A 15,665-nucleotide genomic window follows, 5' to 3' on the forward strand; every position below is an offset into this window, starting at 1 on the left:
TTCATCTGTTATTGGTGAGTTACAGTATGTAAGTTAAAGGCCCCTCGATGCCAGTGAAAGAAGAGCTCAAGTTCCAGACATGGAAAATGCTTAAATCTTGTGTATGCCAGCCAGTGATATTAATATTCTATAAACCAGCTAGTTTTCAAAAGGCCAGATTCTGTTCTCAGTTACACTGGTGTAAACCAGACTGTTTTCCTTCTTTTCAGAGACAACGAATTTGCTTTCACGTGTGCTTGAACGTGGACTCTGGCTGTCTGTGTTCAGAGGCAACCTCTCGATTCTTACTTTACTTGCTGTGGGGCTGGTGCTGTTCCTTGCCTGTCATTGTTCCAACTCCCATGTGGTGGGCACATTTCAGAGGGCTCTGAGGCAAGTGTGACTTCACTCAAGGCACTATTGTGCGAGAAACTTCTAGTCTTGTTAATAACTCTGTAAGGTGCTTTGTGAAGGCAAATGTACAGTGGATTGGCTGAAAGACATAGTTTCACAGATACAGCATGAGTGTTCTGTTCCTTTGCAGGGGGAAAATGTATTCTCTGATTTGACAGCTGTAAAAGAAGATAATAAGTTTTGACAGCACAGGGATAATGTTCATGTTATTCTGGGAAATCTCCGTCCTCACATAAATAGGTATTGGTGTGTGCTACAGTTGGTGTTGCTGAACTTTGGTGGAGGCTTCAAGTTTCAGTGTTTGGATAATATGATAAAATTGATAAAATGAATATCTAGAAAGCTCTAATGAATTTCAGACTTGTATTTTTGGGGGAATGAATTTGAGAAAGAAAGTGTTTTTATTATAAATCCAGTATAAGTCTTAAACATTTAAAAAGAATCTGTAGTATTTTGGAGGGAAGGTACATCTTGAATATATTCCACTGCCAGTGGAAAAGGAGAGGAACTGTGAACTGGGTATTTTCAATATGACTGATCTACCAAGTTCTGTTAGTGTGTGCACTTTAAAAGTGTATAGAACTTGTTTCACCAGTGTTCAACACTGTATTTAGATACCCTTTAAATGCTTCATTTATTTACCCATATTAACAGCCAGGAGCCTGATTACACAGTCTTGTAAAGGAAGATATCAGCCTTGAAGTGAGTTAAATTATGATGGGATGAAGCCAAAATAGGAATGGGATAAAGCCTGATGGAGCTGTGGACTCCAGAGGATATCATGATAACTTGTGTCATGATTACAACCGGGGCAGTGCTAATTGTCACAAACATCCCCTTAGGAGCTGAAAGGCATCCAGAGTGATCTTCTGAAATGCTTTGGTCCGAAGTGGCTGCCCTGTGCAGGCTAGAGGATGCTCCATGTCTGTACAGTTTCTTCATGTCTTTAGTCATTCAGAATGATCACACAGTATCGGTGAATTCAGGCCTCTGAATATACTCCTGAAATAATTAGAACATATGTATTAATTACCAGGCCAAAGGCTAACAGCCCGTTTTGTATAGTTAAATACAAACTCGTGTATTATTCCTAAAAATCTTAACATGAGCTTTTTGTCTATATAAAATGATGCTGGCCAACACTTCCTGAGGGTTGCCTTGCCATAGTGATGGAGCTGGGTGGGAAAATCCCAGTATTGTTTTTTTTTTTCCAATTTTAAGTATTCTGACTTCTTAAAAAAAATAGAAATCAGATAAAGAAATGGTCAACAAATGTAATGTATCAGCCAAAGGCTGAAAATGTTTCACTGCAAACAGGGAACTCTGTTCTGGAAATGTCACAATAATGCCTCATGAAACTTGTAATTTGGGTGTCACATGTACCCTCTCTTTTCTGTGGGTCTGGATGCTTGCCTGCACTGCATCTTCATCTGCCATAGGGCTTTCCTATCACAATGGTGCTGCGGAGCATGATGGGGAGGCTGTGGAGCCCAGCCAGTGGAGGAGAATGGACTTTTGTGCTGTGATCCCTTTCACAAATTCTCCAGTTACCAGAGACTTTTTTTGCCTTCCCCAGTCACCTGTTTCTTCTCATTTATACTCACCAAAGACCTGAATGTGATTCTCATCTCTTTCAAAGCATTCATTGTCATTATAGAGGACCACAGCAGCCCAGGCTCTCCCACTTGCCTTTGCTATAAGATTAGAATCATTTAGGTTGGAAAAGACCAAGTCCAGAAGCATTAGCGGCTGCCCATGAGAGAAAAAGGGGGTTCATGTATGTTAAGGATATCTTTGCTTTCAGGGACTGTGTTGAAGATGTAGTATTTTAAAAGCACAGTTCATATACAGTGGTGAAAATGATGGGAAATGGCTACTGTGACTTTTAGCTAGCCTCTGAAGGCTACATTTCTTACAACTGCTTTTATATATGCTTGTCTATGAGTATTTGACTAGGTCACTAGAGGTAAAGAACCCAACTAATATGGTTTAGGTTAAATGGAATTGCTGGTGTTTGACCCATGCAATCTAAACTCTCAGTTTCTGCTTTGTCTTCTCTTTTTAGCTAGATTGTCATTTGTGGTTCTAGATGTATTTCTGAAGAGTATTGCTATAGCTCTACTCTGTTTTACCAACTCTGTTAAAATGTAATATTCACCAGGGACAAATATGTTATTATTATTATTAGCATTAACATTGATAATAATAGCTTGCTTGGAAAATACAGTTAAATGTATACATTGAAACTAAATGAATTACAGTTTTTCACACTGTTGACCTGACAGTAAAGTAGAAACATGCCCATCTAAAGTCATAATGATAATTGTCTGCAAAGAAAAACTTGACTTACGTCACTGTTTTCAGAGGGTGCCTCTCCCTGAAAATAAAGGGAGTCTGAAACATCGCTCTTCAAAATCTAACACAGGCAAGACTCCACCATAAAAATAAACAGAAGGAAATGAAGCTATCAGGCTAAGGGGTTTTTGAGTTACATTATGAAGTGTAAAATAGCCACAAAACTTAAAATGAGAAATAAACAACCGTACTTCAGAGATCCACATTCCTTTGAAATTCATTTTTGCTTCCTTGTGAAACCTTTCATTTCCACTGCCGTGTCATTTGCAAGAATTTTGCAAGGAGATCCGAACCGAGCATGCAAAGCAGTAGTCAGGGTGGAGGGTTCTCAGTCAAAGCCTTATGATTATTAATTTCTTTTGGGGTTTTTTGACAGTGAACGGTGGCTACAATCATTGTAACTTGATCTCCGAGAAGAAGAACATGATGGACATGGAGATGACAAGTAGCTCGGTACCTGTCTGCAGACAAGGTCTATTCATCCACACAGGGAACTCTCTGATGCGAGACCACCCACTGTCCTGTGAGAGACTGCTTCATGTTGGTCAGCTGAACTTGACACACTCCGATATAAGGTACCACCGCAAGTTTTATCGGTTGATATACTTTTGCTCTTCTGGAGTGCTTCTGTGTTGGAACTATTTCTCAATACCCTCCACGGGTGCTGCATTTGGAAGGGTATTTTTGGCTTTTGCTTCATTTTGAAAGTACTTTGAATGCTTCTTTAACCACACTGCTCATCTGCAGGTTTGCACTGCAGGGACATGCACGTGTGCACAGAAAGTGTCCAAGGCGGTGCCAGGAGGAGTCACTGTATGTGCAGCTGCAGCCCCTTGAATTGAAGATTAAACACAGCTGCTCTCTGGGGGCTCTTCCAGCATGCTCAAAAGTCAACGAGAGTTCTGCTAGGGGCTTAAGCAGGGTCAGACTTGCCTCCTCTGTACCTCCACCCCAATGCCATGTTTCTAAATTGCAGCCTGGAAGGCAGGGATGATACTTACTCCCAAACCAATGTCTCCCATATGACAATTTGGCATGTCACCATCAAACCTACAGGAAGCCAATGCCACTACAGCGTTTCCTTTAATGAAGTATTTTCAATGTTCCCATACAGCCACATCCTTGGTATTTGCTTTTAAGGCCGTAATGTGAAAATTTGGGCTCTGGTTTTGATATACACACTGAAGCTGGATATGCTATGAACAGAATCTCTATTTAAACATTTGCTATAAATTAATTATATGAAAACACAGAACGCCATTATTTTTTTGTTGTTGTTACAAATTTAACTTTACCAGATTTTAAACAAGTACCCTAAACAGACATCCATTGTGAATAGAAGCCTGCTACAAATTAAAATCTGTCCATCTATTTTAATTGCACTGCTTTTTGGCAGGCAATATAATACGGAATAATCCTGACCTTTTTGAAGAGCTGTAGAAAAGAAAAACCTCAGTAAAGTTGCAGCCTTTATCTTAGATACTTGGAATAATTGGCACTCTGTGCATGGAACTATCAAGCCCAAATTTCCATAGTCATAGCAAGAGGAAACATGGCCTACAGCTTAGTCTTGGACTGTTTCTGATTTTATTATACATATTTATGTCTTGTTTTCCCTTTTCCATTTACTGGTGGGGTAAGAACATCTGTGTTTTCAGTAGGAGGAGGCACAGGAATATGGCAAGCAAGTGGAAAGAGCTGTTTGTTTGTTTGTTTGTTTGTTTGAAAAGGACAAATAATATCCATGCCACATAACAAAAATACCCTGCAGTTGCTACAAGGATTTGTAGATGCCTTTGCATCTGGATGTAAGTCTGCTCCCTCTTAGCTTCTTTCTGGCTCACTGTGGGACTAGCAGTTACCAACCTTCTTTTATTCTATCAGTTTATGAAACAAAGATAATTAGGGCAGGAGCAAACAAAAAGGATGAAGAGAATACTCTGCTTAGATCTTTATGAACCTTTTTGTAAAATCTATAATGAAGAAATGACAGATAGCTGCATACCAGGCATCGCAGTACCCACCTCAGAAATATGAACCTATTCCAGCTCCCATTTGCAAGAGGATTCCCAGAACGACATAAAGGATTGTCTGCTGCATAACATGAGAAACTAGCAGGTGACGGGCCTGATTCCCTCCCCTTTGCTTTGTAGCATCATCTAAAGCCTTGAGGCTCTGTTGTTTCTAAGCAACAGTTTGAAAATGTTTGGAGGTGATCTTGGAGGACCTTCTGTTCCTTTATGGGTTATTTGTGTGTCCCACTAGTCATGCTCTGCTTGTCTGTCCACCTCACTAATACTGCTTTTGTCTGCATGGGGTTTGCAAGGTAAAGCTAATGCCCAGCTTTGGTCTATGGACCTCATAGACACAGTGTCTAATTTCATCATTATACTACTCATGAGACACCGAGCCAAAACCTTGTCTCTTGTGAGAGAGGATGGACAGCAGTTGGGATGATTTCTGTTCATGCTGTTTGTGATGCTAAAGGTTCTTGACAAGCAAGTAACAGAAAACATGGTCTTTCCCTGAAGATCTGAAAACAGGAGAGCATAACTGAGGTGGGGGTGAATGCCCATCAGGTTCCAGTGAAGTCAGTGGGAGTCAACGGTGCTCTGTGCCTCCCCAGATTTCAGTAGAAAATAGAAGAGAGAAATAGGGCTGGAATAGAGAGAGATATTGGAGCACACAGAAGTCAGGGCAAGCTCTGGTTGTTCTGTCCAACTCTAGTAACCAGCACAGAAATAAAGGAAGATGCAAATTCAAATGATCTCTTTGGGTTGAGCTTTGAACCACTCTGCATTTCTAGGGTATGGAACACCCAAGGAAAACCCAACAAACCAGAGAGCACCTCCCCTAGCAATCAAAAATCTCCCTTAGGATTTGGGGTTATGATTGGCTTTGTCCTTCCTTCCCTCAGTGAACTGAAATTTGTTATCCCCTTCAGCTTCTTCCTCAATCACATTCTCTCAGTAACTGTATTCTAGGGATGACTGCCTTAATCCAAGAATCACAATCCGCCTTCTTCCCAGCCCCTTTTTCCCACTCAGTTAATAGCTTTTAAGTTGTGCAACATAATTGCTGCGACATGCTATCTGTGTGTGGGACTGGAAAAGTCCTCATACCTTCCTCACCACAACTGGAGTCAGCACACAGCTCATGTTGGCCTTTTGTCAAATAATCCATTATCAGTCACGGCAAGCCCGCCACTATGTGCTCACTGCTCGGCATCTAAAACTGGGGAGACATCAGAGCAGTCAGATAGTGTTGCAGAGGGATGCGCAGCAGAACAATCCGCTCCAGCTTCTTAAACCTGTCAGTTATCACTGATTGCACATTTACAGTGGCAGTTGAAGGCATGCATGTTTTGTAAATAATATGGAGATTTCAGATACAGTCGTCTTTTCCTCTGAGGGCAGTTGGGAACTGCAGTACTTCTGGCATGGTGCTGCTGGCCTCGTGCTCTGGCTCCAATTACCACAGAAGGGAGTCTCTTTGGAAACGCTGCCGTAGTATCCTCTGAGAGGCTGCTGTTACTCTTCAAAAGCCTCACACTCAGCTTTCATGTGCTTAAGCAGCAGTTGTGTTGCCTCAGATTGTCCATCTCTGGTACGTGGATGCTCCCTATGAAGAGGGGTGTGTTCTCCTGCTGACTCCACTCCTTTCCAGGGCTGCTTGTTTGGAAGCTTCCCAGAGCTGCTCATGCTGCGTGTCCACACAGTGCTCTTTACACTCTCCTGCACTCATTTGTCCCTTTTGCTCTCCTCTTGGCTGTTTGTTTCATATGCATTTATATCTGGCTACTGTCCAGAGATTGTGAAATCCGTACAGCCGGCACTGCCTGTGTGTACCAGGCCCGGAATCTGATCCCTGGCTCCAACAGCAAGATGCCATTACAAGAGCAAATAGCCAGTGGGTAGAAGAGGAGTCGCCCAGTAAGTTGGATGCCAGATGTTTTGTTTCTCTCTCACATCAGTTTTATTTCCGTGCCCCTTCTCCCCTCACCCTGCCTAGGACTGGGAGATTCAAGCAGGGCTTTCCCTGGAACAGTGAGGGCAAAATTCTGCCATGAACACCGGGAGTTTGTATTAATTGTATTACCTTGATGTTAAGTACCCCAACACTCAAGCACTGGGACAGTGAAAGAAGGCCAGATTCTGTCAGCAGTGTTAACTGACATAGGATATATAATATATCTACATGTAGAGGACCACAGAGAAAACTGCAGCTCCCAGGAGGGGCTTGCTTCTGATCTGCAGAAGCAGCCTGTGCTTATCATTATGTAGGCAGAATATGGATAAGACATGGCTGTGGCAGTGGGAAGCGTGAATTCAGCAGCTTCCTCTCATTTGCTTTTGATAAGCTATTCCAGCTTGTCTTTCGATTCAAAACTCCCCTTTCATGTGTCTCACATTCTGCACTGCAACATCAGAGCAATATAGTCCTGAGTCCGAGTAAGATCTTGTGCTGGATGGAAATGCAGATCAATGTTCCTGGGACTTTGGGGAGTGTAATATTCCTCAGGACAAGGATGTTTGCATCCATCCTGCAGGTTCTCTGCACAGACTTCAGCTTGAACTCCTCACATGGACTTCTGGCAAGATAGGAGCTTTACAGAAAGCCTAATAATATGACACCAATTATCACAGGCTGAAATGTAAAGCGTGGGTTAGCTTTATATGATGGAAGAAATGTGTTGTGTTTACTTAAGCCTGAGGCTTTGGGGCCGCTAAAATATGATACAAACTGAATTATTTCACAGAGTTCTTGTACAGAAGAAATTAAGTAGTAGGAAATAGTGTGGTGTGCTGTAAAACCTTTCTCAGAATAGGTTTAAAGCAGCACACTTTACACTGGGGGTTGGAACTGGATGATCTTTAGGTCCTTTCCAACCGTAACTATTCTATGATTCTACACAGCAATGAAGCTACAAGCAAGCAGGGCAGGGTTTCCCAAACATGTGCAAGAAAAGGTTTTTATGTATGCTTATGGCCCATATTTTAGAGACACGTGGTTCTGTAAATGTTAAAAAATAATGTATGAATATGTATGGGGTTTGTTTTCTTTTTTTTTAATTTGCCATCTGCAGAACCAGGTGCTTTAAGTTTACCCTGAGACCAAAGTTAAAGGGAGGATTTACAACTAATGGTTTATGGAAGCCTCTCTTTAAATTTCTGGTGGCAAATGCAAGATCTGATTGCTCTATAGCAATGGGTGGTGGGGAATTTCACTTCTTTCATACCCTCAAAGGGGTTTTTTATACCAAGCCCTACTGGCTGAGAACTGGTGGGGCTTAGTGGATCCACTATCACTAGTGGATGCAGCATTACCAGTTGCGTGCCTCACAGCTCTAATTTTTTGACAACCTTAATTTCATGAGGAGGAAGTCTTTTTAAACCTTGCTGTTATTGTTTCATTCTTCCTAATCCATGGTTCTTTGAGAGCTATCACGAAGGAAGTGTTAGAAGTTGTCCCAGTTTCCCATCTTAATGTTAGTGGTGTAACAATGGAAATAATAGTGATAAAGTCATCAAAGTTGTAAAATAAATGCAGTTTCTTCGGCAGCTTTGCAGTTTAATGTATGTGTATATCCAAAATACCTTATGCATACATGTTTCATGCTTTAAAATGTGTCAGATTTATCTCAGCTGTGGTGTCACACGCAATTTGCCCAATAACCAGGTTTTCTTCAGCTTTCGTGGTGCTAGCATCAAGCATAAAATTCATTTAAGTGGAACATGTCGGTGTAAGAGCCGTGGAGCACCTCTCTGGAGGGTTTATTAGTTCAGGTACAGCTTTCCTGCACACAAATGCACTGTTTCCTCTTCTCGGTCTGGCACATCGCTGCATGATGAAGCCATAGGTTAAACCTTCCCGTGCTTTAGGGATACGTAAGGAACACCTTCTGGTCCTCGATAAAAACACACAGTTGGTCACCCCCAGTAAATGTCTATAGCTGAGATAAAATGTTTTATTTTAAGGCATAAGCCAGTTGCTAACTGTTTGGAAGAAAAATGTTAGGAGGAAACGTTTCCTTTCTGCAATGTCTACGTGGTATTCCCCAAGGTTCTCCTTCCTGAGTGATTGGATTCAGCACACATCCAAAAAGATTAAAAATCCCTTCTGAAGAACTATTTTCTTTTGATTTGTAGTCACATATAGACTTTAATATGAAAAATAGAGATGGGAATACACAGGCTACCAGTTTAAATCTACAGGTTGTGAACTTTCCTTAGTTATGGTTTGTAGACCTCTTAGGAAGCAAAAGTATTTGCTTGATCTCTCAGCTACTCCAGACCACTGGTTGAAAATGAGCTGTTCTTTACACATATTCCTTTTTTCCTCGCTGATCTTGCTCCTTTTTTCATTTAGTGAAGGAGAGCATCTCTCTGAGATGTAAGCAAAGCTCAGCTTGCTTTTCTTGATTCTTGTGAACAAGAATGCCAGGGCATTTCCCCAGTGTGCTCTGAGGAAAATGCTGATATTTGAATAATTCAAAAATGCCCAAAGCTCTGAAACTTCGTTCTCAGCTATTGTTTTGCCCAGTCTATTATGCATTGAAAACCTAGATTGTGATTGATGAACTGCCTGTAGCAGTGGAGGGGAGATTGTCTGTTCTGTGCGTAACCCAGTGTGTAAAATTAATCCTGTGTAAAATGATGCTGCCTTTACAAGGGCTGTAGAGGAAACATTGCAGATGTTTTGGGTGTAATTGCTGCATCAAACTGGCAACATTCAACAGAGAGCAAGTGCTTCTATTCTGCAGGGTTTAACAAGTGTTGTGTCTCATAGAAAAATCATAAAGCCTGTAGTAGTTAGTGATACTTAATGAAAACTGTATTACAGGTCACCCAGGTTTCAAGACTCAGTTGATTCTGCTGCTCCATGCCTGAATGGAAGTCACCCAGCTCAGCACATTAAACAAGAATGCCCGAGTGATTATAAGGTTCTGTCTGAGGCTTCCACACATAGGAGGATTACAGAGGGGATGGAGCTAAGAGCCTCTGGTAGTCTGCATCCTGAAATAGACCTAATGAATAATAGCTTTACAAATTCACTTTCATCCTACTTGTTTAATAATGAACATAGCTCCTCCCTGGGTCCTTTGTCACTTGGCACCCCTCAGCACTCGGCCAGGCTACAAACAAGCAACCTGAAGAAGAGATGCATCTCTGTTGTGCCGTCTTCATCTGAAGGAATTGATATTACAGCTATCATCCGCACATCACAGACGTCACTGGTCACCTGTGTGAATGGACTGCGAACTAATTCAGCTGGCATTTCCTCTCAGCCTGTGGAGATCAGTCATCACAGTGCTCAGAAATCCTCTCGGCCCCAGTCTTGCTCTCAGCCTGGAAACCCTTGCAGTATTCCCTCCCCTCCAGCATGTCTTGTACCTATTTCTGCTGAATGTGACAGAGGTGACTGTGAGCAGATACAAATGCAGCAAGTTGAGGAGAATGGAAGCCTCAGCCTTCTGATGAACGGTAGTAGCGTCCCTCATCAAAACACCTTGCACGGCACCCAGAAGGTGAGTTTCTTAAAACAAGAACCAGCTGACGATTATTCCTCCACTGCTGATCTTTTTCGACATCACCAGGGGCTGCCTCCTCCTTACCATCTACACCAGCAGCTAAGCCAGGCCCAAGGGACGCTGCCTCACTTACACGCCTCTATGTCTCCAAAGTCCCTGCAGCCCAGCGATGGGGACGAACAGGAGCTCAGCAATGGCAAACAGGTCTGTCAGTGGATTGACTGCAGTGCCACTTACGACCAACAAGATGAACTGGTCAGACACATAGAAAAGACTCACATTGACCAGCGGAAAGGAGAGGACTTCACTTGCTTTTGGGCAGGCTGTGTCCGCCGCTATAAACCCTTCAATGCTCGATACAAACTGCTGATTCATATGAGGGTTCATTCTGGAGAAAAACCAAACAAGTGCATGGTAAGCCTGGAATATATTTGTTTGAATAGAAACATACTGCTCTGCTCTCTTTCTTGCTCTCTCTTCAGTCTTATTCCAATGTAATCGTTGTGTTTTCCTGTAACTTTGTTTGCAGCAGGCTAAAGGGGAATTGGAGAAAACCATAATCTAGAAGGAAATGTCTGAGTAAGAAATACTGTAGTTCTTGGAAGGGGGATTCAGTTTCCTTATAGGAGAGCTTAACTTTCAATACAGTGCTTTATTTTTTAAATATTCATTAAAGCATTAATAAAGTGATGATCAAAGCACACAGCAGTCACTTAATGTAAAACAAAGTCACTGAGCCTCGGGTGACATTTTTAATCAAGAAACATAAAACACATCTAATGAAATTCTTCTCATTCCTTCAGCTGAACAATAACCCATAGACTTGTGAGTGCCGGAGTTTCAAGTGGTACTTTAGAAAAGAAAAAGAAACTTGTTAAAGGATTTTAAACAGTTAAAGAATAAAAGAATATCTTTAATTACATTTTCAAAGGTTTTTTAGGGGCTTTTTTCATTTGCAAACCAGAGCTTTAAAAATAAGTAAAAACCATTGTTCTCTTCTGATCAAGAAGATGTAAACAACATCAGTGTTCCAAAAAGAGGATCTTGGGAATAACACCATCTCTGCATCTGCCCACCATGATGACAATATGGCCAAACTAAAATAAAAGTTAATGACTTCCATTAAGCTTTCCACATGTTTGAAACAACAATGATATAAGACCCTGACTGAAACCGATGAAGCAAAACAAGTTTGACATAAGCTTCCAAATTGGGCCATGAAATTTGGCAAGTCTTGTTTGTAACACCAACACGTGTGCATGAGCACACACACACACACACACACAAGTACAGACAAAGGGAATGGTTATAGCAGCAGGTTGTGGTTCTCGATAGATGGACTTTTTGACTATATATCTATTTTATTGTTTTGATCAGAGAGGGATATAATGGAAAATGTTTGTAAGGCAAGGCAGATTTTCCATGACAAGCTGGAGTGTTCTATGGAGGAATAGGAAAGAATGTCTATATAAAAATCTTGGGTTTTTTTGTCATTTGTTCAAGAAAAAGCTTGCTGGCCTGCAATGGTTATGGAAGGGAGAAGGAAGAAGATGACAGTATTCAGAATGTGTTACAGAGAATAATTTTCTCGGGAAGTGGTCTTCCTTGTGATCTTCTTACTTCCACTGGATAAATGAAAAATGCTAACTTAATGCCTGCGCTGTTCAGTGGGTATTCCCCAAAGTAAGGCTGCAAACGTTGCAGATAGAGAACGCAGTCAAGTTGTCCAAGATAAAATGGAATTACTGTAAGACTTACCCGTTTCTTTTTCCTTTGAGAGAAAGGAACTGACTTGCTCGTTTCCAGAAGTAGCTCAATCACAATTTGTCAACGTACAAAGGAATTTAACTTCCTATTTAAATCTTTTATTTGGTCAGAAATCATCAAAGGATAATGCAAGTTACTTCCTGCCTTCCAAACAAAAGTATAGGTAAGCAAGCCGTGAAAGCACACTTATGGATTCTATTTTAGCCTATTTGTTGTTTTTAGTGTTTTTATCATCTGGAATGAGATCAGGCTTCTTCCCACTTATATCTCATAGTTTTAAAAAGAAATACTTAAACCATGAAACCCTGATTAGCTTTACTACGATGCTGAAAGATTCAGTAGATTCCATGGGTGAGGGAACTTTTGTCTTTTTCTGCAAAATGGATATTTGACGGGTATTACAATAGCAGGTTTCTAATGTTACATTCCCATTCCTACAGGAAACTGGATAAACCAGTGATGTTAAATCATGTAATGTCTTAGCAAATGGTAAAAGTTTCCTACTTTCAGTTATTTTCAGCTGCACCAAAGAACTGGCTTTTGATAACATCTCAAGGTTTAACATTGTGAATAGGTTGGAAAAACCTTTGCATCTGATATTGCAGACAGCCTTCATGGCACATATCTTACAGCCTTGGCATGTAAGTACATAAAGATCTGTTTTATTTGAGCAGATATTGCAGTTGTTCCCATACATGGAATGCCTCAATCAGAACTAGGAACTTTACATTGCACAATTTGCAGTTAACTCCTCTATTCCCAGAATAAGCCTTTCACTGTCAGTAGAGGTATCCGTGTATTAAATGTTACAACCTGGAATCTTGTGTGGAGTAAAGCTGGATCACAAGTGACCACATGAGAAACATGTCGCCTTTGCAGATTTAGTTTTCTACTCTGGAAAGACCTTGATCTAACAGGGGCAAGATCCAAAGCTGTAACAGGGCTCCGTAAAGTTATTAATATCAAGTGGGGATTATTTGCCCAGCGAATTCCATTCCACTCTAAACCAGGGTTGCTGTGCAGTGTTTCATTGTGCAGTGATGTCATGTCATTTTAAATGATGGCTTTTCTTTTGATGTGGTAATAATTGTGCTGTTATTCCTGCAAATTATGAAGGCGATTCATTCTCTGTCTACAGAGGTCTGAGATTTTGTTTCGTTTTTGCTGTAGCTCTGTTAAAGTAACTTTACATCTCTTGGTATTTGTAGTGGAGATTTTCTTTCGCTGTTCACAATTACCCATTGTACTTTCTTTTTAAGCCCTTAGTTTTGTTCCTCTCTGTAAGATTACTGCCTGACTAGGTATTGAACTGCTCAGAAGCTAACAGTGAGCAGCACCCCACCCTCGTACATACAAGTGCTTTTCCATGTAAAATTATTAATTTCTTATGACAGGCTTTGCTACTATGTACTGTAATAGACAAAGGAATTTTGGAATTCAAGCTACTTGAGAACAGGAAATACAAGAGACATTTTGATTGAAAAGTAAATGGTTCACTAAAACTGCAGTTAATCCTTTTATTATCTTTCCAACAGCAGTTTCCACAATACTTTCATGAGGTAAGCTTCCTCCACTCCAACTGTAACACTCTCATCATTACAGCTGGTTTAAATTTAGCTAGCCTGCTTCTTTCTGTACGACAGACACTCGACAAGCAAAACAGTATCTGGTGGAGAGAACTACTGATGTTTTGGGTCCATATTCTGCTCACTGTGTTGTGTTGCCAAAGCCGGTGCTATGAGTATTCTGGTTTCATCCTCTCTTAAATATTCTAATTGAGCAGTGACTTCTCGTCATTGTGTCTCTCAGTTTGGTTTTTCCTTGGGCTCTGCAAGTAGTCTAAAGGAAACTGCCTAATCTCTTTGCAATATCCTGTTATGTTTCATACTTAACTCATGTTATTTTAGTTTTATTAAATTTGAGGTTCATCTGCATTATAATCAAAAATATATCCAACAAAAATAATGATGCAATGCCTGTAAGACTTAACTTCTGAAGATTAATTTCATGCTTTTTTAGATTTGATGTCCCAGACAATTGGAATTTTGATTGTCTGAGACAGCAAAAATTAGCAAGCTTAAATGGTTTTTAATATATAAAAAAAGAAAGTTGTTTCTCATAGCTGCATCTTCTAGTGTCTTTCAGTTCTTCCAATACTTTGGTGGGTAGAACCCTGCTGATCTCCAGATATTACATCCTCAGTTTAAGCCTCTGCTTGCAAATGTAAATATAGAGCTGCTCCTTTAGTTGACTAGAATTGTTTGATTTGGACAAATCCATACTTGGCTTATTAGTTTACCCTCTTGCACTCTTGTGGCTTCATAAAGAGTAGAAAATTAAGTTCCCATCACTGCATGCGTATGTGCCCAGGGAACTTACATTGCAGGCCTCCACAGACATGATCAAGGTAGATATCTTTATCCTATGTGATTTCCACAATATGCAATTTGTGTTTATATAAATTGGGTAGCATAATGCATGTGATACCCATGAAAGGAGCCGGACAGTGCTAATAGTTTATGTTAATGTCTTTAGTTCATGTATTTCAAAGAAATAAATGCTTCTTGAGTATGTTCTAGACCTGTCTGTCACATCATGTCCTTGCCTAGATAGTTAAGACTTTAAAGCAGAATCTTCTTTTCTTGCATACATGCAACATATTCACTTTGGGAATAGCCTTGATGCAATGATTTGATTGCTGTATTGCACACAGTGAAATTCAGCACCTCTGTTGTTTGTAGTCAGTTCTTTTGAATCCCTAAGGGTGAGACACTGTAGGTCCTGCATTAAACATGGGGAAATTGAGACATAGAGAAGATAAGTAACTTGCCTAAAGGCAGCTTTATGCAATTCTAGCATTTCAGTGCAGATCTTGTGTTCAAATCAGTACATCACACAAATGGACCATTTGCAATTTACCTATGAAACAGATTTTTGTACAGATAATGCAAAAGGTAGCAGCCTGGCTAAGCTTCCTGTTATTTTTACTGTACACCTATGACACAGGTGATTTGCCATGTTATAAACCTGTAAAAAAATTCATCAGAAGGTTTGGCTATATTTGTAATGCTTATTACAATTACAGGAGAAAGGGGCCTATAGAGCAGATCAGTAGTATTGCTTTTGCTACTAAGGAAACCAACGTGGAATCTCTGTTCTCAGTCGATAGCAAGTATTATGCTGTCTGCGGTCAGTGGGGAGCATGAGTTTAGCAATGCATGGTGAGTAATGAGATCTCTACAGGCTACATCTACAGATGAGTCTAAGGACAATCCTGCATCTGCAGGGAAAATAGGTCTGCATGCACCAGCTTATATGCTTTTGAATTACTTCACCTAAACAATAAGTTTCCATGCCTGACTCGAGGGAATGTTGTGGAAGTCTGGAAAGTATTTTCAGCTTTTGGGGTGGAGGGTGTCATGCACTGGTGCCAAAGGAGTGCTTTAAAAACCCAATAATAATATTAGGCTCACTTTCTTTCCTTTGAAGTTAATAGTAGGAAACATCCATGCTATCAAAGCTGCCTCACCAGAGATCTCTCTTTTTATTAGGTCTCTGATGGCGTTTCCCGATACTGTCAAGGAATTGCAGCATTAAAACCACTCTGAGTAGAGAAGTA

At 40.6% G+C, this 15,665-nt stretch overlaps 1 protein-coding gene across 8 annotated transcripts in view; it reads left to right on the forward strand.

The window, feature by feature from the left end:
* GLIS1 (GLIS family zinc finger 1) overlaps window positions 1–15,665 on the forward strand; it is a 203,421-nt gene that overhangs the window by 93,774 nt on the left and 93,982 nt on the right. For all 8 annotated transcript variants that reach the window (XM_061451184.1, XM_061451190.1, XM_061451183.1 and 5 more), the window contains 2 exons: window positions 3,125–3,323; window positions 9,592–10,693. In XM_061451184.1, the coding sequence (XP_061307168.1) occupies window positions 3,125–3,323; window positions 9,592–10,693 (1,301 nt within the window). The remainder of the gene's footprint in view (window positions 1–3,124; window positions 3,324–9,591; window positions 10,694–15,665) is intronic.

The sequence above is a fragment of the Pezoporus flaviventris genome, unplaced genomic scaffold (assembly GCF_033815535.1).
Source record: "Pezoporus flaviventris isolate CSIRO_AGI_PZ_B2104156 unplaced genomic scaffold, CSIRO_AGI_Pfla_v1 ptg000013l, whole genome shotgun sequence".
NCBI classification, from domain to species: Eukaryota; Metazoa; Chordata; class Aves; order Psittaciformes; family Psittacidae; genus Pezoporus; species Pezoporus flaviventris.